Raw genomic sequence first — 25,288 nt, 5'->3', positions numbered from 1 at the left:
CTTGGTGATGGACCTCGTCAAAGGCTTTCTGAAAATCTGAGTATACTATATCCACTGGATTACCCTTGTCCACAGCTTGTTGACCCCTTCAAAGAATTGGTAGATTGGTGAGGTATGATTTCCCTTTACAAAAACCATATTGACTCTTCCCCAACAAATCGTGTCCATCTATGTGTTTGATAATTCTGTTCTTTACTATCGTTTCAACCAATTTGTCTGGTACTGAAGTCAGGTTTACTGGACTGTAATTGCTGGGATTGCCTCTGGACACTTTTTTAAAAACTTTAGCTATCGTCCAGTCACCTGGTACAGAAGCTGATTTAAATGATAGCTTACATACCACAGTTAGTTGTTCTGCAATTTCACATTTGAGTTTCTTCAGAACTCTTGGCATCAGAACAGTGAGAGGTAAATGAACAGATACTGTTAGTCACATGGTAAAGATACACTCATATAGCCCTGATTATAATGCTTAGTATTGTCAAAGCATTTTCCTAAAGGGAGAGAAGGTCAGTATTAGAGGTCCCATATTACAGATGGGGAAACCAAAAACTCAGAGTGACTAAGCAGCACAGCCAGCAACAGAATCCCTAAGATAGTGCCTGTAGAAGTGAAACTGTAAAAGCAATAGCCTCTCCTGCTCCAGCCATCCTCCGCTGTTCCAGCCTTTCTCTCCAACTCCCACACAGAGGGGGCAGGGGATTAGGAGGTTACATGCAGTAGGGAGAGCGAGGGAGGTGGGTAGGGGAAGAGCATACCCTGAAATAATGCAAGTCTATGGGACTTAAGTGCCTAAGTCTCTTTGGTGGTTCTGAACATTGTACCTAGAAACATATCGTCTGGCCAACTAAGGTGATCAGGTCTGACATTGGCATCCCATGTGAAGGGTGTACCATCGATTTATATAATTGCATTTTTGGTATTCTTTTCTATCCCAACCTTTATACATTCTAACACTTCTATAATTTCTGTACACTGAAGAGACTTTCATTAAGTTTTCCACATTGACAGCCAGGTCTTCTCCCTTTATTAGTATAGTTTATGTACAACCCAGCAAATTTTGCATAGTTTACATTATTGTCCCCAGGTGCATTAATTGCATTTTTAATATTGAATTTCATCTGTTACTATGCTCCCCATTCACTTAGCTTTATTAAATTTCTCTGTAATTCGTCAGTCTTCTAGAGTCTTGACTAGTCTAAAATGTTTTTGTGCTGGATGTAAATTTTGTCATCTTGTTTGCCTCACTTTCCAGATGATTAGAAAAAGATTACTGTATCATTACTAGTGCAGAACCTTGGGATGCTTTACTGTTAATCTTTTGGTATGCTGAACATTGATCCTTTATTCTTGTTTTCTGTCTGTTGGACAGTATCTGATCCATTTTAGCTTTCATCTCGTAATTACTTATTTTCCTTGTTTTCCTCTTCTCAGAGACTTTGTCAGAGGCTTTCTGAATGTCCAAAGAGATTAGCAGCTCACTCTCCTTAATCTGCTCTTTTGCTGACAAACTCAAAGAATCCTATTAGATGAAGCACGCTATGTAGCCTGTATGAGGGGGACAACCCAGCACAAATTCATGGATGTATTTTGTAATCCTATTCCTAAGTATCATTTTACCTGATGTGCCTGGCTCTGAAGTAAGGCTCACTGCTTTGTACGGCACCTTTTAAAAAATAAGTATAATTCACACTCATCTCTGGGCACTTCTGAAAGGCCCAAGGTGATGAGTGTGATCTTTGGCTGCCTCACTGTTTGGATGGCCAGCTCTGACTTACCCTCTTTTCCAGTGCCCTTGTGATGTTCAGAAGTACTACAACCTGGATACTCCAGTAACAGGTTACGAAGGAGGCTCTGTCTAGCACCTGGTGATCAAAGGTGCTGGTGGAGAATGTTGAGCAACTCAGCTCCAAGTCACATCAAATTAGCTCACCTCTTTAGAGCTCTATTCCTTCCAAAATGGCCACATCAGGGTATTCTCTCTTAGCACCACCTCCCTCTGTCTGTTCTTACACAGGAAAGAGGAGCATGGGAATAGGAATTACCTATTCCCTTCAGCAGGAAGGCAATCTCACCGAGAGTCAGTGAATATGAGTAGGAGCATCATGGCTTTGACATCTGGGATTCTCACACATTACTTATCTAGTCCTACAATGTAACACTTCACTGCAATGACGACTCATGGTAGTAAAAGTTAAACACATGACTAAGTGTTTGCAGGACTTGCGCCTTAGAATGGAAGTACTAACTTAATATAAAGATGTCACGTGATAAGGAAAGCTACTATAATTTTAGCTGTAAAGTCTGTGTTTCTTTATAAATGCCATACCACATAATTTCTTACAGTAAAAAGGCATTTATTATAACAGGTTTATAAATATTTGCATATGTTATTGTCAGACAATTAACCAAGTCCACTAGAACATCAACAACACAATTAGTATAAAACAAATATTACAAAGCAATGTTTTAGGGCATGCACTTTTTATAAAATAGTCCTGTTGGTGAAAATAATTTCACTATTTGTTCAGTTTTATCTTTCTGCAAATTCCAATGCATTAACATAAAAGTTTATTTTTAAGAACTTCTGTCCAGGTATTTGACAACCAAACCTCAATGAGCCTATTCCTCCACTCTCACCAAACAAAGTACTCAATGACTTCAAACAGGAGCTGGAAAGGAATGGAGGACTGGGCTCAAGATAGAGAATGAAGAGCATGCTTAATATTAAATACTGTAGGTACACGTTTCATGTGAATATCAATTATTTAGACTAAAATTTCATTTTTAGCACAAACATTGTACAAAATTAAAATTTAATGCTGGCGTAAGTTACATTCTTTACAGTTCATATGGTACTGAACAAACTGGCAAGTGTTAGCATACTTTTTACAGTCTTAATCACACAAAAAGTCTGAAGCAAACCAGACCTCAGAATGCACTAACTAGAAATACTGAGTACAACCAGCCATTTGTCTTAATCTAAACAGAACTGTTGATATTTAATATATGGGAACAAAAATGTCCATCTTTAGTCAAGGCTGGAAACATCTTTAGGGTGTAATCCTGACTCTATTGAAACCAATATGAATTTTGCCCTTGATTTTCTTTCAGTAAACATGGTACTATTTTCAGCTTTGAAAAAAATAGACGGTAGCTGTATTTTTTGTTACTACTTTATCATCAGATGTGAAATCAGAAAAAAAAAATCACTGCTGTATATAATACCACTCACTTTAGTATTGCCATGGTATAGTTGCCGATATAGTTGCTTAAAGAAATTCTCATCATTATCGCTGATAATATAAACTTTGATATTCCTAGATTTTAATGTGGCATCTACATTTCACCTCCAATTCTACTAATTTTATATACAATATTCTCTTATCCCCAAACTTCTTTTTTCCTTCATGGTGGAAAAAAATATATACTACACTATAAATATATAGTATTGGCGGGGAAAAATAGCCCTTGAAAATAAGATAAAAAGGGTTAATGAACCTGTGCTGTAAAGTGGTTTGCTTTATTGTACTCTCCAGAGCATGCTCCCAGTTACTTTTCATTCTAAAACCATCTTACTGGATTCTCTGATTTCTACAAAACCAAAAAGCCTAAAGCAAAATTACTTTATTTAAACATTAACACTGACAGGGAAGTTGCTTTTATTTTTTATTTTTCTAACCTTTGTATAGAAGAGCATTACAATGAAAAGATGCAAAAATATTTGTATTCTTTTCCACAGAATCAAAGACTTATTTATCTATTCATTGAATGTTTCCATTTTCAGAATCTGAAATACCTTGAATTATTGAACTTGAATGATCTAAAGGGTAAAGAGTCTATGTAACTGCCCCTACACATAGTGATTACAGTGCAGTTTTTATCATGAGTAGCCGCTGAAGTCAAATGGGAGTTGCAGTTACTTAGCACTTTTGAAAAATCCGACTAATTTAGGAATGTAAATATGGATTTGGAGTTGTAATTTTAGATTTCAAGTTTAAAAAATTTGGTTACTGTTACTAGTCATCTGCTGCTGGAAATGGTTCTTAAAATATTCTCAACATTGTTATGTGATAAATCCAATGCAAATTTAGCACAGACTTGGCTTTTTAATAAAATTACAATTCATTTGCTTATGTAAAAGGTCTGGCATAGAAACTTTGGGATTGCCATATACCATATCAGGACAATAGATTGAGAATCCTAAAACCAAAGATTCCTAACCAGCTAGTAGAAGTTTTAAGCTAAGCCAAATTTAGCCTTAAAAACTCAGCAGTACCACTTTTAAAGACTTTGTAAGGTCATGTTGAATACATACTGAACACTAAATTAGAAGAATGCTCCCCTTCCCTTACTCTAGTAAAATCGGGGAAGGAACTGTATTTCTGAAGGAGTGTAACATGAACCCAAAATAAATACATTTCATACTATTTATTATGCTGATTTGGTTGATATTTGTAACTCATTTTGCACTTTAAAAGAAAGTAATGTTACTACATTTTCATACTCCTTCTTCACACCTATCATCCACTCATCTTATGTTGGTACTATGCTCTATTATGTGACTCGCAGTCTAGCAGTGGCTCAATTTAGATCTGTTAGACACAAATACAATTATAGCTGATTTTACAAAGGTCTTAGAAGATATCCAAAAACTAATCTATGTAAAAACTGAATTTTGCTTTTGATTTATTTAATTTGTGTGTGTAGATATAAAATATATAACCAACAACACACAGATCTAGAGAAAACAGGTTCAGAAAAACTGGGGTTATCTATACCATATTTGTGTGCAAAATCAGATACTTAAGACCTCTAAATTACACATACAAATAACAGTGAATGCAGAAACAGAGGGCAGGTTTTAAAAATCTGGTACATAATACACAAATATATAATCTTTATTTCCCTTGACTGCCTTCTGCACTGGAAATTTGACATTTTTTTTAAAGCTTCCAGGACCTGTTAGAAGTATCCACACAGAAGATGGGCATATTTTAGTGTTGTATCAGATCCTAATGCAACTCTGATACAACACAGCAGAAATGCCACTAACACAATGAGATTAAATTCGGGTAAATACATGATCTACAATGAAAGCCCTTGAGCACAGATACAGAGCTGAGTTCCATCCTGATACTCAGGCATATAGAGCTGTGTCCCCTGTGAAATGGCCAGTAGCTGATTTGTCAAGATCCTGTACCCAGTGATGTGTTTCCATATCTTAAAGGGCAGATTCAAGGCTTTAGGGTCAAATTCTGGATTTATGTGAATATGTATTTTAGCAAAGAATGTAGTCTTTAGTCTGCATCGGCCTGGAGAGAATCTACATAAAAGTTGAATTTTCTTTAGGATCAGATTCTGCCTCTCTTATACATATTGAGTAGTTTAATTAATGTGAATAAGGGTGACATAATCCAATCTTAAGTAAACACCTCAAACACTTAAGAGAAAGCAGTAAGTATAAGAAATAATTAATCTCCTCCTTATTGTTTAAACAATATCTTATGATTATACTAAATAAATGTTTACCCATTTTATTCTAAAAATACTTACTGATGCTTGCATTCCGCAATGTGTAGCATGTGTGCAGACTGCTTGCACCCACTGTCTATACATTATGAGATCAGGGTCTAAATGAATGTTGTTGATTGTATCCATGCAGAATATATACGTTTATAAGTTTTATTTAGTTAACTTTGTTTCCTCCAGCTGTTCCAGGTTCTAGACAAATTATACAGTGTATGTACAACCATTTCAATAATATTAGGACTCCCACAATGGATCTCCGTGGAAAAAAATTGATACTCCTTTTCTGTAATTTTACAGTGCTATTTGCAGCCAGCTTCTAGGGAAGGAAAAAGCACATGGTTCCTTCTAACACAGTTCTAAGCAGGACCAAGTTTGTTCTATTTGGGGATATTAGCTGGAGGTGACACATGAGAGAGAGAAAATAATGAGTGGTATAAAGATAGTCAGGCAGGAACTCCTACAGAGGGGCAGCAGAAATGCTGTGTATAGCTTTAAGCCAGGTATGATCATAAATCATCAGATCATACCTAGAACTACTTATCTGAAAGTCCAAATGTGTAAGTAGATTAGAATGTTTAGCTAGATCAGGTTTATTTATTTTTTAAGACTTGTAGATCTCCTCTGTGCTAACCCCCTGATGCTTTTGGTTGTTTGTAACCTTTAAGCTGAACCCCCCAAGAAAGCTATTTTGGGTGTTTTATTTTTGGAATTGCTCCTTTAAAATCTAGCAAAAGCCTAAGTTCCAGATGTATTTTTTCCCTTTTGTTTTTAATAAAATTTACCTTATTAAGAACAGGACTGGATTTTTGGTGTCCTACGAGGTTTGTGCATGTTGTTTGATTAGCTGATAGCCTCAGCTAATTTCCTTTGTTTTCTTTCTCAGCTCTTCCCCTTGAGGGTACCCCACAGGGAGGAATTCCCAAGTGCTCCTTCCTGGGTTCAAAGGGTTTTTTTTTTTTTTGCATTTGGGTGGTGGCAGCATTTACCAAGCCAAGAGAAAAGCTGTAACTATGGGAGTTTAATACAAGCCTGGAGTGGTAAGTATTAATTTTTAGAACCCTTGCGGGCCCCCGCCTTCTGCTCTCAAAGTGACAGAGTGGGGATTCCTGTTCACTCCATTTCATAGTGGCAAAACAAGGGGGCATCCAATGATGTTAAAAGACAACATACATTAAAAAAATAGAGCTTTATTTATAATCTTTTAGCCTCTGTCCTGAATATGGGGAGGCATACCTGCACTATCCCTGGAAGAGATCTGAGGAGATGAGAGAGCTCTGAAAGGGACACAGCTTACATTCTGCCTTGCACTCACCAGCTCTGCTGTCTGGTACATTGCTGGGAAGGAGGAAATAGGGGGAGGAGGCACATTTGGCTCACTCCACTTCCCCACAGTCTCTCCACTCACTTGCCTACAATGACTGGGAGCAGCATAAGCAGCACAGGCTGAGGTCCAGCAAGGACTTCAAACCATGATCTGGGTAGCCTTAACATGGAAGCATCTATAATTGCCACGATGAAAGACAGAATAGTGGTCTGAGTCTGATCTGGTATGGCAATCCCAAGGTTTCTATGCTGGACCTTTTACATAAAGAAATGAATTGTAATTTTATTAAGCAGCCAAGTCTATGCTAAATTTGCACTGGATTTATCACATAACAGCTATATTATCTGCTGCATCTAAATTATTCTGGGTTCTGCTGAAAGGTGGTTGCAGATCCTGATTCTTTGCTCAGCCTGAGTGCTTCTTTAACCTGTATCAGTTTGCAATGGTCTCAAAAAGATTAGCTGCTAGCACATCATGTTCCATTCACTCCCCTCATCCCCCCATCATATGGTGGTGATTGTGCAGAGGGTGACATAAATGAATGACAGCTCTGCTACATTTACATCAGCTGGGAACATCCTAAAGATAGGGATAACCATAACAGGGGAGTTAAATGTCTCTTATCCCTTTGTACCACTGGAGTGCAGCAAAGCAAGTGTGTGTGGCGGGGAGGAGTGGGACGGGAAGAGGCAGAGTTTTCCCCAATACAGTTTCTTTCGAGTATGAAAACAGGGTTATTCTCCTTTTGAATTTTGGGTAACTGAATTACCCTCTATTTAAATACTTCATAAAATCAGTAATACTGTTTAGTTTGTAATGTTGTAATTTAGGTTTTAAGACCTTTTCTACTATAAACAAACTATATGAGATTATATGTCTTTATGAAAGTAAAAAGGGAGTCTTCAGCTGTGCCTTCCTTCCCTCTTCTTTTTCTCTCTCTTTCCTATCTCATTCTTTCTTTCTGGGTAAAACAGGCCAAATTATTATATTTATTATTTGTCTTGTGGTAGCATTTAGAGGCCCCCGTGGAGAAGGCAGGTCCCATTGCACCAGGCACTGTACATACATAACAAAAATCTGATTCTTGCTCCAAGGAGCTTACAATCTATGTATAAAATGAGAGGCAACAGGTGAAGACAGACAAAGGGAGCACAAGATAACACTATGATTAACATAATAAGCAGAACTCACAGCTAAAAAAAAAAATTTTTTTATACAGATACATGGTCCCAGGTGGTAACTAATGCCTTTTGTTGGTTATACAGATAATGTTGGAAAAGAACAATCAGGGCCATATTTCCAAAGGCCTCCTAATTGTGTACACGCAAAATTTCCATGCACGTTCCTGTGCCTGCATTTGTGCATGTGTGCCAGGTAACTGTACAATTAATTCACCTCGTACACAAAATGGAAGCCTTTTGAAACTGTTCTTTAATGGCCAATTCATTAGTAATCTCAGTAAGTAGGCTAAGAAATGATTTGGTATGGAGACTAAACTATCCTCTCCCTAGAGATTGACTCTCCTGGTCGGGGTTGATACACATTAGTTAGGCAGGTATGAAGAAGCATGCATTGCTGCATACAGCTTCTGTGGGTAAAGAGGACTTTAGTTTCCAGGGCACCCTCCACAAGCAATAAAAAGCGTAAAGCAAGTTTACAGTACTTCATCATATCAGGGACTAACTACTGCTTTTTAGTATTTAAAACAACAACATATAAGAAACAGTTACGGGGCATGCCCAGTTACTACTAAAGAGGTATTATATTAAGAGTCAAATTTCACTAAAGTCCAGACCTTTCCTCTCTGTTATAGTTAGGCTTGGCAGACTTCAATTTTGTATTATAACTGACTGATAATATTGATGTTTATTTTGAAGTATTTTTTTTCAATTTTCACAGTCGTGCACAATTATAGAGTTAAAGCATTTCCCCCCCATTTTTATTTGATTTAAATTTTCACAGTTTTGGGAAATTATGGGGAGGGAGACAATTATTTAATGGCAGCAGAATTGGAAATTCAAAATGTTAAAACTTTATAACCATTAACACAAATTATCAACATCACCACTTAAAAATATACAAAGTACATATCCTTAAATCAAACTCTAACAAGTGTTCAAGCTGAATTTTGCCTATCTGTAAATTTCAGTTATCATAAATGGAAATATTTTTTGTTGGTTTCTGGGTGTGTGTTGAAATCAATGTTTATTTACATTTACTGATAAAAATCTAATCTTTCCAAACCTAATTACAGCGTTGCTGCAGTTTCACCCTTTTCCTGTCCTCTCCAAATATTAGCAGTCCAATCAACTTTACTTCGTGAAAATTCTGAAACTGGGTTGCTTCTGATGTTTCATTTCCAACCTGGTGCTACTTTAACTACCATGTACCCTATTCTGACTTGGGGGAGAGGGTGGGTGATAGGCTTGCCAGAAGTCTCTGTTATTCGGTAGTAGGAGACACCTTCCATTTAGGAAGCAAGATTGCAGTGATGCTGTAGTGAAAAGGGGACTTTGCTATAGATAATATATTTCCAATATAGAATATATGTTAAGTTCCCAGCCTTGTTTCTCTCCTCGCCTTTATTATCTCTGCTTCTGCTCTGTAGAGATGCTCATGGAGAAAGTCCCATGATCTTGCCAACTTTCTTTCCTATAGGCTTGTTCTTTCTTCCTTCTGCTCTGTTCTTGGCCAAGCAGTTCTACTTTTCCACTATTATCCACTCTTATACCTCTAATCCTCAATGGCTGTTTGTAGCCTTCCACTCTCCTTAAACCCTTTTCCATCCCCCCTTGAACTTTAAATTCTTTGGGGCGGGGATTATGTCTTTTTAATATCAGTAAAGTATGTAAAATTATGGTATAGTAGAATAATAATTAATAGACACAAACTCAAACATCAGTTGAAAAGCTGAAGAGTAGTATAGTTTCTCTCTCTCTCTCTCTTTTTTTTTGGTAGACTTGCTGTATTTTTCTCTATTATTAAGGAAGGCTAAATAGGGCCAGCTAATCACTTTGAGATCCTTGGTGCTATACAAGTGCAAACTGCTACTAATATCTGAACAAAAGGAAAGTACAACCAAAAAAAAAATACATTAATCTCAGGTAAAGGGTGAACCTTTAACTCACAAAAACAGAATCTGAAAGTGAAGGCATACGTTTGCCTTAATGTACGGCATAGGCTCAGCCACCAGCCCTGAAAGCTCTGTAATCTGAAATAGTGTATATTCTCCACGAGCATGACACAAAGGAATACAATAAGTGCAAAGGTTTAGCCTCAGCTCTGAATCTGTTTACTTTTGTCAGGTTGATTAAATCTCTTTGTACCTTAGTGTTATTTTTACTGTCTTTGTATATACTGACCTCAATTTTGATGGCCAGCCAGGAGTCAAGTGGAGGCAGGAGAGCAAAGGTAGGTTTGTGTTATGCTCCAGTAATCTATAGCTGCTGGAACAGCCCCTTGTGGGCTACTGTAAGTGCCTCTAAATTAGAGCAGGCCAGAGACTGCTTTAACTTATGCTGGTAGTAAAACTGGCCATAGGCTGGGAGCTGAACAGGCTCCTTGCTGTAATTTAAGCAGCACATGGGACACACAGCATGCTTTGACCACATTCTTCTCTCCAGTGTTAGAGACTATGGCATAGAGCCAGCTACCCAGATCTATGCCATCAAAGGATTCTGCTACACCAGAAGAATCTCAGCTGTCTGCTTAGAACACATTAAGGCTATGATTTGTTCCCAGAGTTCCACAAAGCAGACCTTATCAGGGACAAGGATCTGACCCACTACAACTATATCACATATTTAATTAGTTGGTTAATCAGGTATAGAGGATTCACTTACTGAAATGCACTAAGATAAAGTCACTATTTATGAAGCACTTTAAAGTGTAAACTTTTCTAATTAATACTCCATTTTTTAAACAAATGTTGCAATTTTAAATATGGACAAAATGCTTGCTAGGGAGGTAAATAACCATTTAAACCGAAAATTTACATACTTTAAGCACACAGTTTCGAGGAATGCAAAGCCTTGAAAAAAATCAACCTTTGAATTTTATACTGTGAGTAATAATGCACAAATTACAAAACTCCAATTATTTTTTTTCTTATTACCTCACCATGCAATAACTAAGATGGAAACATCATCTCTAATAAGACACTCTACAAGTACATAGCGCTAAAGAGTTCTCAAACATGTCAAGCACTGTGTACTCTTGGTACAACAGCCTAATACGTAGTATAACTTAGGGACTGAACCTGCAACCCTAAAGCATGCAGAACTCCCATTTGAGTGGATGGAAGATTTGTGCATGTGTTATCTGCAAGATCAGGTATTTAAAGAGACAGCTGCTTCCCTGCTTAAGGTAATCATAAATTTCCTATCATGTAGACAGTAAAAATGTACAGCAATAACCCAAAACATTTTAGAATAAGTTGTGATCTATTCTTCATTTGATACATTTCTGCCACTCCCATTTACAATAATACTTAACTATTTTCTTTCCCTTTTTGTAATACTTTGAAGGATAGAAAATTCAAATCTATTTTCATGGTTGAATTGTCTTTTTCCTCATTGGATAAATATGACTTTACCTATGATTCTGATGGAACTGAAATTAAGGCTCTTTTTATTTATTCCCATATTTTCATATTAGTACCATAGATCATGTTTGCATTGCTCTGGGAACAATGAGCTGCTGCTCCTGCTCATCTTTAACATGAATGGAATTTAGGGCAGATAGCAAGGTGAGAACAGACACGTTAGGGTTACTGCAAAACAGCTGTTTAAAAGACGTTTACATCTAAATAACATTTTTTCATAAAAAAAGAAACTTACTTTGCCTACTAGAAGATGTCTTATGGCTTGAAGGGGCTTCTATAGTCTATATACTTTTAGGCATTTTTCTGTATCATGAAGAATTTATATCAGCATTAATGTTCTTTTTTCTTGTTTATACAGCATCATCTCTCATTAATAAAAAGCTTAGCTATGTCTTCTTAAGTATGGCTGTGTCTAAGAATTATTTTTATAGTACAGACAATTATTAGAATTCTGCAATGGAAAGTTTAACTTTGCTTGTACTGGGAATGTGAAGCATTTTCTGGTTTTGGAAAGCACCAGAACCATTTAGACCTGTGAGTTGCTTTTGTCAAATTCAAAGTATTTTGGCAGGTGAAAGCCCATTATCACAAAGCAGTCCTTATTAAACAGCGGTGCTGGGACAATACCCTGACTTTGAGTTCAGAAACTGCACTTACAGGTGTGCTATCTGCACCACAAGTATTTAACAGACAATATTTCCCCAACGTTTAGTTCTTGAACTGAAGGAAATTGTGTATTAAATAATTTGATTCTATATGTCCATTACTAAATTCCCCCCAACATACACACACACATTTTACAAAAGTATTTTTCATTAAACAACTAGTAGTTACACTGGAAGCGGTTTGTTACTTGCTCCTTGATTACTCTTAATTATTTGGCACACCATTACTGCTCAAAGGAGAGGTTATTTCCTTGCTGAGAAGATGAAATTGTCAACAAAGCAGCTAGACGATCATGTGATATGAATTCCAACAGAAAATTCATCCATCCTGAGGAACTCTCACTAACAAATTCTCACTATCTTCCATACATATCCAGCTGTGATCATGGGGTTCCCATCAATAAATAAAAGGTCAGTGCAACAATAAGAAGCAAACAGAATGGAGAAGAAAAGGTCTGATAGGCAGCTGATGGCATAAAAATGTCTTCATACTTGTAAATACTGACAACACGCTCTGATACAGGCGGTGAGTCTATGTCATGCCGAGTTATAGAACCTTTAATAGACAAAGGATAGAAAAAGAGATGAGCATAGCATGTGAATTAAACTACTTCTGATTTTTCTTTCTTTTCCACTAGATAACCTCACCTCCTCTTATTGCTATTTACTATACCAAAAGGAGGATTTTCATAAGTTTAAAATGGTGTTTCTAGCCAAATAGGAAATCTTCACAAAAACACAGCATTACATCAACAGTTAACATAGTGCCAGAAGGTAAAACTCTGAATAAATCATAGGAAACCTGAACAACAAACTATGAACAATATCCTTCAGAAGAATCATAAACTGGTCATTTTGAAGCATATACAATCAATTTTAGCTTTTGGGAGTAGAGATAATCAAAAAGAGTAGGTAAGGAATTTTTATATGACTTAACTTGACAGTGCCCCCTTAATTTACATATATACACACACTGCTATTGTAAACAGAAATCGGAAAATCTTCTGCAAACTATTTTAATTCCTTTTACAATGATGAAATAGATTGAAGAACGCAGTCATAGCTGCATACCATCAACTTACCCTGAATTGCTGGACCCCAAGCAAACAAATAGTACCAGCTCAAGTGAAGATCTACAATAGTTTCATCTCTGGGAACATACACAGGACGTTTAAATCGACAAGTCACACGGTTGTTTTCAAAAATTCCTTCTTCATCTCTAGCTGGATTTCTCTGGATCTCTTTAGCCCACTGACCAACATTATAAAAGTGCTGTATTCGGACCCTTCCATTATCATCGTGAACACAAGCCATGACGTCATCTCCACCCTACATGGTAGGAAAGAAATGAGTCAGAGTTCTACCTTTTGAAAGTTTTACTTTTAGCAAGAAAACTCAACAAGTAATAATTTTTTTCCATATCCATAAAAGTATTCACATTACATAATTTTCACTATGAAAGCTGACATACTAAAAGCTCTAGTTCCCCCTTTCATTGTACAAATCCCTGGATACTTCCACCTGCAGATTGTGCAGAAAAAAGTCAATGGTAATATTTACTTTTTCTATCTGTTTATGGGTATGCAAGCCACTTTTTGATTTTCACCACGATGTATACCAAATTCCAGTAGGATGGCAACTCCCTGACATAATTTAAGTAACAAGAAAGAAAAAGTAACATTTTTTTATTGTTCAAAATATGTGAACTTCCTGGATATTGTACCACAACAAAAACAGAAGAAGAACAGAACTTTTGGGGTGCAAAGTTCATTACATTAAATGCTATATAATCTAATCAACAGTAGGAAACAAATCTAAAATATCTGAAGGATTAATTGCGTAACTGCAAGGAATCTACTTTAATTCAATAGTGTTTTTCCTAATTCCTTCCCTTAATATATATCACCCAAGTGCAAAGTAGGAATTCAGTTAAACAAGTTGAATACTATAAAATACTAACAGAACTAACCAACGGCAAATTTGCTTCCGCACATATTGTAGGCAGTGACACAGAAACACAATCTGAGAAACAAACAAGTGGATGAAAAAAAAGTATGATGACAATTACTTGTGTAGGCTATTCATAGAAGTACTGTATTCCTAAAACAATTATTCAAAAACACTATTGACACAGCAAAGATACTTAACCGTTCAGGGCACAATATTACTTACAAAAGTATAGCCTTCTAGAAGCATTAATATCAGGAATAAATCTTAAAGTTTTGTAGGTTGTTGGCAACTAAAGATTGGGTTACTGCCAGTGGCGTAGATGTTAGTACTGGGTAACAACATACCCCACAGCCATAGTACTAATGTCATCAATGTGTCACATTGAAGGAGGCAATAGTGATTGCTGACTTTATCCTAAGTAAGTCTGTTCTTTTATGCATGTTGCAAAAGATTCATAACTGTCTTTGCTCACCTAATCCTGGTTGCACAAACTGCTTTTGGGGAACAAAATGGATGGGGACAAAGTAAGGGGTGGCACATTAATTTAGCTGCCACTGCTGTGTAGATTCTTACAAAACTGCTGAAAAATGGAAGAACTAGGTAAGACATGGATTTGAAAAGCTCCAGGTGCTCGGTATTAATGTGGGAGAGGTGATGACTGCTACAGTTGAGGTTATATAAGGGCTTTCATTCTAACCTCCTGTTTTCAAAAACTTTCACCTCAGGCTTAATTTGTGTTTAAAGGTTTAATTTATTTTTTTATAAGTTTGAGCAAAAATTCTTCACCTCTAAGGACAAGGAGATTAAAAAAAAAAAAAAACCAGCACCTTTAACATTAAAAAACCAAACACAAAACAAAGTTAAAATGTTTTGAACTGTTCTGTAGTCAAAATTGCCATGTAGCTCCCTAACACATCAACCCAATCAATTTTTAAAAAACAAGGATTTTTAATTATTTTCCTTGCCTAGTTGTTCTTGCCATGTCATCCTTATCTGGGATCTTTCTACTAGTTCTCCTTTACATGCCACATTGAATTTAAACTTCCTAGGTCTTCGTTGGTAAGGTTCTGCAGAACTCCACCCTGCCCTACATCTTGGGTTTTTTTTCCTATCAGGTTCCCCCACCCCATAACTCCGCCAGTGATGCCAGACATGATGCCCTATTCAGTTCCTTCTTCTCCACTCATCTCTGTGCATTTTTTCTACAGTGCCCCCTTTGTATGGAATGACCTCAGTTCACCATGAACAACCACTTTCTCCTAATTGAAATCCCTCCTTAAAACTGACTTCTTGCATTATGCCCACAAAAAGTTAATTCATAATAATTATAGGTCAAACAAACAAACAAACAAAGCCTTACTAATTACCCCTACCTCTGGAGTTCTCAGTGGGTCCCACTTCTCAGTCTTTTAGACTGTAAATGCTTCAAGACATGGATTGTCCTTATTTCTGAGCATATTACAGTGACAAGCACATTGTTGGCACTGAATAAATAGGGGCCAGACTCTGACACCTTTGCTCACAAAGGGTGGCAACACATTCCACGAGTGTCCCATCCACTTCAACTGGACGAATAGTAGAGTAATGTACCATTCAGCATGAGCAAGTGTATCAGAATATGGTTCCGAGTCAACAAATAAAAATAATAAAATCTGAACCTAAATTAACAGAAAAGGAGTACAAATCTTAACAGGAGAGAGAGCACAAAAATGGAACAAGCATTATGCTATTCAAGACCAAGAAAGAATACTAAAAGCTGCACAGGGCAATGAAGAAATAATCCATCAAAGAATCAAGATGCTTTTCTTCCCTGAACTGTGTCAGGCTGCTCAGGCCAGAAACAGGGACTTGAGTCCACCAAGGCAGAATTTTGTTTATGAGGAGCTTTTGCCAAAAAGCTCAGAGTCATTTACATTAACAAACCCTACATATTCTAGGACACTTGTTTGGCTGGAAAATTACTGGGAAAATAGATTAAATTAACAGATACAACAAGCAATAAAGACTGAAATGACAAATGGCATTGTAGCCTGATTAAGTGACACACAGCATCTCATACATAGCAGGTTTGAAAACCAAATCATTCACTTTAAAATTATGATTGTGCAGGGGTGCCATCTACTGGATATATGATAAGGCTGCATGTTACCACTGTTAATCTGATATAGAGTAGGGGCCAGATTTTTCAAGGTGCAGACAGGTGCTTGGGAGAGTTAAGTGCCTAGGTGCTTTTGAAAATCCCACTAAGTGCTTATCTGTATCTTGAGGCTCTTAAATACCTTTAAAAATGTGTCCCTACAACTATTTCTTAAGACTACATGACGCATATCTTTTATTTCCAACATAATACCATTTACATGGGTAGGATGGTAATGCATCCCTCCTCACATTTTCTTTGTGCTCCTCATTTTGGACCTGAGCCAAAGTCAGCAGCTGATACCAGTGGGAGTCTTTCTATTGCTTCAGGGGGCTCTGATTAAGGATCATTAAACACTCTCCCATTTTCCAGTGTATAGAATCCACATGCAACTTTATAACTCCACTTGCTCTCTGACTAGGGATGTATTACATAAACACTATTTTCAGTTGCAGATAGGTATGTTTCAATATGCAATCAATTATAGATAGCATTATAAGCTGTGTTCTAATCTTAAATACATTAATGAGAATCACTATTTATATAACAGAATTACAGTCCTCAATTCTTGCTTTCCTCATAAAACCCCAATAAAAACAATGCTTCTGAAATATAAAAATCACAGGAACAAGAATAAATATGAGGCAACCTTGTTCAAAAACTTTTTTAAAAAGCAAAGAAGCCTATTTCAATTTGTTCATTTTATATAGCATATATATTTAAATTAGCAATAATAATTTTCTCTCTAAATTCACCTGGCTTTTCTGGGAATGTGGGGTGTTGGTGGAAAAAAGAGGCAGTGGGCATCCCCTTGAGAGTGTAATGGTTAAGTCCAGATTTATACAGTGGAAAAATAATTGACTTATTCAAGAAAACTTTACACTTCACTAATTTCTGATGTATACTTTGCTCCATTAAACACTGGTCAGAACACTTAGAAGACAAATTTGTTATTCTTGAATTTTTTTTTAGAATTAAATGGTGCAAAGTCATTAACAGTCTTGCGTTCAAAAGCAGAAGCCAGAGATCACCGTAGACTTTCATTCTCAAGAGAGGTGTCCAGTGCCTAGGGAACTTGACCAGGCATCAGCAACCCTGGGTTCTATTTCCTGATCTGCTTCCCAATCTGTAAAACTGGGGTTAATAATACTCACCCCTCCTTTGTAAAGTGCCCTGCGAACTAGAGATGAAAAGCACTATGCAAACATTAGATATTATTTCTCATTAGAAGTGTATCTTTCTCTGCACCTGCCACATATTTTTCAAATCCAATATAAACTGTGCCTATTCTAATACATAAACGCTTATATACTTGTTAACATGAAACGTTAAATTTTGTTGGTCTCACCATTTTCTTGTCTGAGGAAAATCCTACTGCCACCCAGCCATCAGTGTCAGCACTCAACTCGAACTCTACATCAGCTCCTATTCTACGATAACTGAGAAAATAGTCACAAGTCTCTGCATTACATCCAGGTTTACCATACCTGGATGAAATAGGAAAACAGAACATGTATCTTTTTCTACCACGCAAAATATGAACAGCTTTTTTGTTCTAGCTTATCTGTGTTTCTACATCGAAATCTTGAAGACAGCATGATTTGTTGCTGTTAATGGTGGTGGACACATAAATAAAATTTTCAGATATTGGTAGAACGTATCATTTCTATACTATATTGTATTTTATATATAAAACAATAAATTACAGTGTTAAAAATAATTATCCCTTTATGGTAGGACTGGGTCATGTTGGCTCATTATGGTGAGCACTTATTCAGAGGTGTGGTCCATTGATCTCACTGGGACTATTTACGTAAGTGCTCATCAGGTGTTGAACAACATAGTCCCTGATCATGGTGAATATCTGCAGACAACAAACATTTAGTAAAATGAATGTGGGACATTTACTAGTGTCCCTAGTGAAGTCAAGTAACGGTTTATAAACTGAAAGATATCTACATTTTTATTCTACACCAACCTAAAGCATCCCTTGGTTTTTCCACAATCATCCACTCTAATTTTTGCAAATGGATCCACAGGAGGAGCAGTAGGGAAAGGGTAACCTGTATAATCAGAATAAACCGCCATTAGATAATGAATGCGGAGTAATACATCAAAATATTGCCACTGTTATTATTTATCTATATTAGAATAGTATCTAAGAGGCCCCAACCAAGATTAGGCCTTCACTGTGCTAGGCACTGTACATAACCTTAGTAAGAGAGAGAGTCCCTGCCCTGAAGAGCTCACAATCTAACTAGACAAAACATGCAAAGAGTAGATAAGAGAAAGTATTATTGGGTTGGATTATCTTGTATGCAAAATGCATTTTGAGGGATGGGGGTGTAGTGGATCCAGAGGCCACTACACCTGATTCTCTGCTGGCAGAAGGTCTTTCCACAAGTCAGCTAGGAATCAGGGATCTGCAATCAGCTCCTTCCTAGTCCCTCCTCCACTGCACTTGAGCTTTGTATCCAGTAGAGAACTGAGTCCGTTATCTCCATTTTAAAGATAGGGCACTGAGGCTATGACGTCTGGTCAGAAAGGGTTAAGCAGCTCGCAGGCTAAATGACCCAGATTCAACCTTTAGAGACATGTTAGATAAATGGTAATTCGGGCCATTCCATGTTAGATAGGCAAGAACTTTGAAATGTAAACCTGTATTGTTAGAGAATTAGAGGTAATAATAATTGTACGTGTTTAGTTATATCTTGTTAGATGTTAACCGTGTAAACAGACAGTTCCCGTATATTACGATAGCTATTCATTCAGAGATCAAAAGGGACTATTAACATTTAGATGAAATGTGAGTGTGATAATGTCACTGTCTACATGTCTCTTTAAAGTCTGTGTTGAACTGCTTCATGGATAAATTACCTTATGTTAATCCACGTAGTTAATCACCAGTAATGTTTGAGAAACAGAAGGTTACATCAAAAGCCTGTTCTTCATCCAAGCCCAGGAACTGTATAAAGTACTCTTGGGATCTGATCCTTTCCTCTCAGATCTGCTTGAGCTTTATTTTGGCAGAAGTTTGAGTCATAAGACTGATATCTCCAGTCGCATCTGGATCACCCGGGGTATGAAACATTGGACTGAAATTATGGACTAATTCTAAGAACTCTTTGCAACTAGAAAGCTCATCATCTTTACTATGAAACTGATCTCAGAACTGTACTCATAAGAATTGGCTGTAAGTGTATATTTGGATAAGATCTGGAATATTCATTAATTTGGGAGATATGTCCAATCCTTTGGGATTAGTAGAACTTTCATATTTGACTTGGCTGTCTTGGAGGGAGCCCAAAGGCTGGGTTGCTATGTTTGGCTTCCGTGTAACCAGTAAGATTATTCTAGAAGCTGTTTTATCTGGTGAATCTAAAAATTGGACTATCCACCAGCTTTGGGGGTTGTCTGCCCCATTCTTTCCAGTTTGCACTGATTTAAGTAATCTCAGCGTGCCCCCCTCCCACACCCCCGGGACCCTCATCACAGAGGACTGGATTTTCAAAAGTATCTGAAGACACCTAACTCCTATGAACTTTCAATGGGCATTAGTCATCTAACTCTCTTAGGCACTTTCAAAAATCCCACTAAGAGAGAATAAGTGATTTCCTTAGGCAGTCTGTGGCAGAACTACGCAGTGAGCACAGGTTTCCTGAGTCTCTGTCCAGAAAATGAATCTTAAAAGTTAAAAGCTGTTAAACCAACATAGTTTCAGTTAACCAACACAGATATGTACAGGGCCTTTTTGATTAATTCTGCATTAAGAATTAAAAAGAATTTTATATTAAATCAAAAGGTAAAAGACAGGTTAAAGATAAAATACACTACATAAATCGGAACACAAAACAACCAGATAACGAAAAAGTCAGGGCTTCAAAATCAGTATGCACTTGCCCATTTGGCACCAGTACACTTTGTGGAATGAGGCTGTGTCATAAATATAAAGGGAAGGGTAACCACCTTTCTGTATATAGTGCTATAAAATCCCTCCTGGCCAGAGGCAAAACCCTTTCATCTGTAAAGGGTTAAGAAGCTAAGGTAACCTAGCTGGCACCTGACCCAAATGACCAATGAGAGGACAAGATACTTTCAAATCTGGAGGGGGGTGGGGGAACAAAGGGTTTGTCTGTCTGTGTGATGCTTTTGCCGGGAACAGATCAGGAAGGCAGCCTCAGAACTTCTGTTAAGTTAGTAAGTAATCTAGCTAGAAATGCGTTAGATTTCCTTTTGTTTAATGGCTGGTAAAATAAGCTGTGCTGGATGGAATGTATATTCCTGTTTTTGTGTCTTTTTGTAATTTAAGGTTTTGCCTAGAGGGATTCTCTATGTTTTGAATCTGATTACCCTGTAAGGTATTTACCATCCTGATTTTACAGAGATGATTCTTTTACCTTTCCTTTAATTAAAATTCTTCTTTTAAGAACCTGATTGATTTTTCATTGGTCTTAAGATCCAAGGGTTTGGGTCTGTGTTCACCTGTACAAATTGGTGAGGATTCTTATCAAGCCTTCCCCAGGAAAGGGGGTGTAGGTCTTGGGGGGATATTTTGGGGGAAGACATCTCCAAGTGGGCTCTTTCCCTGTTCTTCGTTTAAAACGCTTGATGGTGGCAGCATAGGGTTCAAGGACAAGGCAAAGTTTGTACCTTGGGAAAGTTTTTAACCTAAGCTGGTAAGGATAAGCTTAGGGGGTCTTGCATGCGGGTCCCCACATCTGTATCCTAGAGTTCAGAGTGGGGAAGGAAGCGTGACAGGCTGAGTGAACATCGTTTTTGAAACCTTACATTTTGAATTTCCTGATCTTTCTGGGTTCAGGTTTTCAGCCTTTATGTTGGTATTTGAATTTGATATTCTTTTCTTCAACTGACAGGAAAAGAAAGAACTAGCTGTGGCACTAAGAAGTTTTGCAGCTGCGTTTTCACTTCCTCAGGAGTTTTAAGCTGCACCACTCAACAGAAACACAACTATCGTTATCACACTATTGGAGCTGTGCACTATTGCACCACTCCATAGCGCATACTGCAGTCAGCAATATAACTGAAAGCTTTTACTGCAGGCAAACAAAGGAAAGTTTTCACTGCCTAAAACCTCGTTATTTAACCCCTTCCCTTCCTCTATCTTTTCAAGCAGCTATTTTTCAAAGCTGTTCAGCCACACATGAAGTTTGAAGCTTTAAAGTTCAGCCCCATTTATTTATTTTAAAATGTATAAAATATGCTCAATACATATCTAGGCACATATATGATATTTAACATAACACGTGGCTTTTTAAAAGTTAAAAAAAATCAGACTTCTTCACCGCATATGAAATTATACACCAGCACAGCCACTCCCCTCCCTGCTCAGGCAAAAGCCTGAGAATACAAGATGAGCCTTGCACTGTGGCCCAAAGATCAACTACTCATATTCTACCCAACCAGCAAGGGAAGTTAATTCCTAAACTGATAGTCCTTCAATAGAATGTCCTTCCTCAAACTCCATGGGTTTAAATCTTCGGGATTGTTAATAGCTCTACCCACGTCACTGGCTGATCTCAGCTAATATATGGAATCTGTGGAATCCTGGAAGAGGAAGCCCTCCAGGCAAACAGACAATTGCCCCAAATCACCTATTGGGATTTCTCAGAGAGGAAAGAAAGAACTACTCAAGTGCAACACTGTCTAAGCTAGCTATGGTCTGCAAACAAGTCAGCGAAAATCTTGTCACAAATGAATGGAGAGCTTCAGACTGATCTAAAAATCAGTGAGAATACTTTCCATTGCTAAGAGATCAGTGTGACGAGTACAGCTTTCATACCAAATCCAGGCCTAAAGCCAGACTGAAAGAATGAGATGAGAGAAATGAGAAGTGTCTGCGGTTTCCAAATTGTCTTGCCACAATTTTTGTCAATAATCTTTCCTCAAAAGGTAAGATTAGGAACAGGGCAATTACTGGTAAGATTGCTATGGTAAAATGATGGCTTCTTAAACAAAACCCTAACAACTGTTCATGTGAGGGATGCTGGTAATCAGCGCTCCTCTAAGGAGTCACTAGCAGTATCAATGGATAATGGACATAATACTGCCCTACTTCATTTTACTAGCCAAGAAAGTAAAGGCTCCAAATCACAGATGGTAGCTAGAAACTCTGTGACTGAAACTGTCCAGGACTGTGCCAGAAAAGATGATATATCTATCCCCTCCAGAAATGGTTTTGCCACCACAAAAGCAGCCAATTTTTTATCTAAATCACATCGATCTTGTCAGCACAACAACTGGAAAACTTCTGATGGCAAGAAAGAACTGATTCTTGTATCTGAGTGGAGGCAACCAGGCATGATCAACCCATCACACACCTGGAAAAGCTCTGACAAATGGATTTCACAGACAGGGAAAAACTTTCTTCACCATCACCACTTAAAACAATACTGCAATCAATGTGACTGCATGATTTTTGCCACGGACATTAGTCTCTATCCTATATGCCTCATCTGTCACAGGTCATCTTTATACCAAGGTAACCTGTGAAAAGAGAATGCTTGGCTGCCATTGCATAGATGGTTGAGGACAGAAGACAGACTGCACCTCAGAACCAACAATAAAATAAGCTACAGATAGCAGGATATTCTGCTAAGAGAAATGTGAAACCTAACTGGGTCTTCCAGTCTCTGCATGAGGTCCAGTGCAAGGGTCTCCTGCCCAGTGGGAGTATACATGAGCCCTGATCTGCAAGTGGTGGTAATAGAGACTTGGCACATTTAGCCTGAAAGGCTGTGTACCCATGAGGAGAACACTTGAGCATTCTCTAGGAGAGACAAGGTTGTATTCCCTGCGAAAGCACAGAGCGCAGCGTTAGGCATCTCTGTGACCCCAGCACTGTCGCAGTGCCTGATTCCAAGTTCTTGCTCCAAAGCCTGGAGACACCAATAATGGTTATTGTAAACTGAGACTGGTGGTAGAGCTCTCAGCACCCCAGCCAAAAGGAAGGGCAGCTAGGAGGGGTGCCCACGCCAGGGAGAGGAGGGGGAGCTATGCTCATTTTGCCAGTCCTTTTTCCCATGATGAAGAGCATTTGATTGTCAATAGCAAATATGTCTGACACCCAAAACACAGCTCCGACCCACAGAAGGGCAGATTTCTCTCTCCCTCTCTTCGTTTGCGACGAGCCTCAATCTACTGCGACCCCTGCACCAGGCCTCGCCTCCGACACTCCCCTTTCGGCCCCCGCCCCAGGAGCCACGGGCCGTGCACGACGGGAGCTGACGGGCGTGGGGCTGGCTCCAAACGTGCCCCAGAAAGTGCCGCCCCACAGCAGCAGCTCGGAGGCCCCCGCCCGGCCACAGCAGGGAACGGACGCCGCCGAGTTACTAGCCAACGTGCTGAAACGACAACACGGGGCCAGGCGGCTCCACGGCACAGACAGGAGGGCAGCAGGGCGACGGGGAGGGAGACCCGGCCAGGAGCGGGGCCGAGAAGGGAGCAGCCCATCCACCCCCCCACGGACCCTCCACCAGCCTTGTGCAGCTTCCCACTGCCGATGCATCCAGCTCCCTCCATTCCCCCCCAGTGTCCCAATGCATCCAGCTCCAGTCTCCCCCTCATTCCGATGCACGCTTCATCTTCCCCCGGGCATAGACTCATAGAATATCAGGGTTGGAAGGGACCTCAGGAGGTCATCTAGTCCAACCCCCTGCTCAAAGCAGGACCAATCCCCAATTTTTGCCCCAGATCCCTAAATGGCCCCCTCAAGAATTGAACTCACAACCCTGGGTTTAGCAGGCCAATGCTCAAACCACTGAGCTATCCCTCCCCCTCCCATCCAGCTCCTTCTCTCCCTCCCCTCGGATGCATGCTCCACATATTTCCCCCTCCAGTGCATTTAGCTCCATTATTCCCCTCCGTCCTGTATATTCCTCACCCTCCCCCGTTCATCCAGCTCCATTCTCCAGCTCCCCTTGGTGCATCCCCCCCAGTGTCTCAGGGCATCCAGCTCCATTCTCCCTTCCCACCCCGCATCAGTGCATTTCAGCTCCAGTCTCCCCCTCATTCCTGCATGTTTCATCCTCCCCGGTGCATCCAGCTCCTCCTCTCCCTCCCCTTGGGTGCATGCTCCATCCCCGCCCCCGTGTCCCAGTGCATTATTCCCCTCCCTCCTGTATATGCTTCTCCCCCGGCACCCCTCCGTGCATCCAGCTCCACTCTCCCGCTCCCCTCGGTGCATTTCAGCTCCACTCTCCCCTTCATTCCTGCATGCTTCACACACACACACACACCCGTGCATCCAGCTCCTCTCCCTGCCCTCGCTGCATGCTTCCTCCTCCCAGCTCAATTCGCCCCCCCCTTCCCCCGCGGCCTCGGGGCACCTCACCGGGCCGGGGGTTGCAGCTTCCTCCTCCTACCCCAACAGGAGGCTCCCCACCCCGCGCCCCCCGGCCCCCTCACCCTCCTCGGAGAGGTAGCGCAGGTCGTAGAACTCGCTGGCGAAGGTGCCGTAGGAGGAGTCGTGCTGCTGCCGCTGCGGCTCCTCCCGGGCCCCCGGCTCCCCGTCCCCGCGGCCCCCTCCCCGCGCCCCGCCGCTCTCGTCGGCCGGGCTGGCGGAGGAGGCTGCGGGGCCGGCGAGCAGCAGCAGCCAAGCGCCCCAGCGCAGCGGAGACATGGCGGCCCCGCAGCCGGGAGAGGCGCAGAGCGAGGCGTGCGGCGGCGCCCTCCTCCGCCTCCTGCCGCTCGCGGCGTCCTGCGAGGGGAGGGGCAGCGGGCTCCTGGAGCCCGTGCGCCCCCCAGCTGGAAGGGGGGGGCTCCCCGGCCGCCCTCCCGCAGTGACCTGTGCATAGAGCGCCCCTGGCAGCGAGTGGTTGATGGGAAGGGCGGAGCCTGCGATTGAGCCCCCCCCCAGTAGAGAGGCCGATCCGGAAACCGGAGACGAGGGGAACAACCCCACCGGCTTCCAGCAGGCGGGATGGGCTCTGGGTTCATGCAGACCGGCGGGCGGGGAAGCGCGCTCTGCTCCGAAGTAGGGAAAGGTTTGGAGTGAAGGGAACTTCTCACTCCCCAGTAAATCACTGCGGTTACTCCCTGGGGCACTGAAATGACTCAGG

The 25,288-nt window shown here is 39.9% G+C and overlaps 1 protein-coding gene across 2 annotated transcripts; it reads right to left on the bottom strand.

Annotated features, from left to right (window-relative positions):
- Positions 1–2,357: 2,357 nt before the first annotated feature.
- FRRS1L (ferric chelate reductase 1 like) lies at positions 2,358–25,054 on the bottom strand. Of its 2 annotated transcripts, none has more exons than XM_073332663.2 (5): positions 24,636–25,054; positions 18,190–18,274; positions 17,560–17,698; positions 13,207–13,453; positions 2,358–12,680 (listed from the first exon to the last, which is right to left on the bottom strand). In XM_073332663.2, the coding sequence occupies exons 1-5, from the start codon at positions 24,847–24,849 to the stop codon at positions 12,508–12,510; spliced, it is 858 nt and encodes a 285-aa protein (XP_073188764.2). In that variant the 5' UTR covers positions 24,850–25,054; the 3' UTR covers positions 2,358–12,507. The 2 variants fall into 2 exon arrangements, with proteins under 2 accessions (XP_073188764.2, XP_078707786.1); XM_078851660.1 differs by having other exon boundaries at positions 17,560–17,650.
- Positions 25,055–25,288: the final 234 nt, after the last annotated feature.

This window comes from Lepidochelys kempii, chromosome 2 (assembly GCF_965140285.1).
Source record: "Lepidochelys kempii isolate rLepKem1 chromosome 2, rLepKem1.hap1, whole genome shotgun sequence".
NCBI classification, from domain to species: Eukaryota; Metazoa; Chordata; order Testudines; family Cheloniidae; genus Lepidochelys; species Lepidochelys kempii.
This window is presented reverse-complemented; position numbering and strand designations above follow the sequence as displayed.

Excerpts from the sequence above, each read along its gene's own strand:
- FRRS1L (XM_073332663.2), bottom strand. The coding sequence starts at position 24,849 with ATGTCTCCGCTGCGCTGGGGCGCTTGGCTGCTGCTGCTCGCCGGCCCC. Across the intron at positions 18,275-24,635 it reads GCGCTACCTCTCCGAGGAGG|GTTACCCTTTCCCTACTGCT; the intron begins GTGAGGGGGCCG and ends CTGATTATACAG. Across the intron at positions 17,699-18,189 it reads AAAACCAAGGGATGCTTTAG|GTATGGTAAACCTGGATGTA; the intron begins GTTGGTGTAGAA and ends TATTTCATCCAG.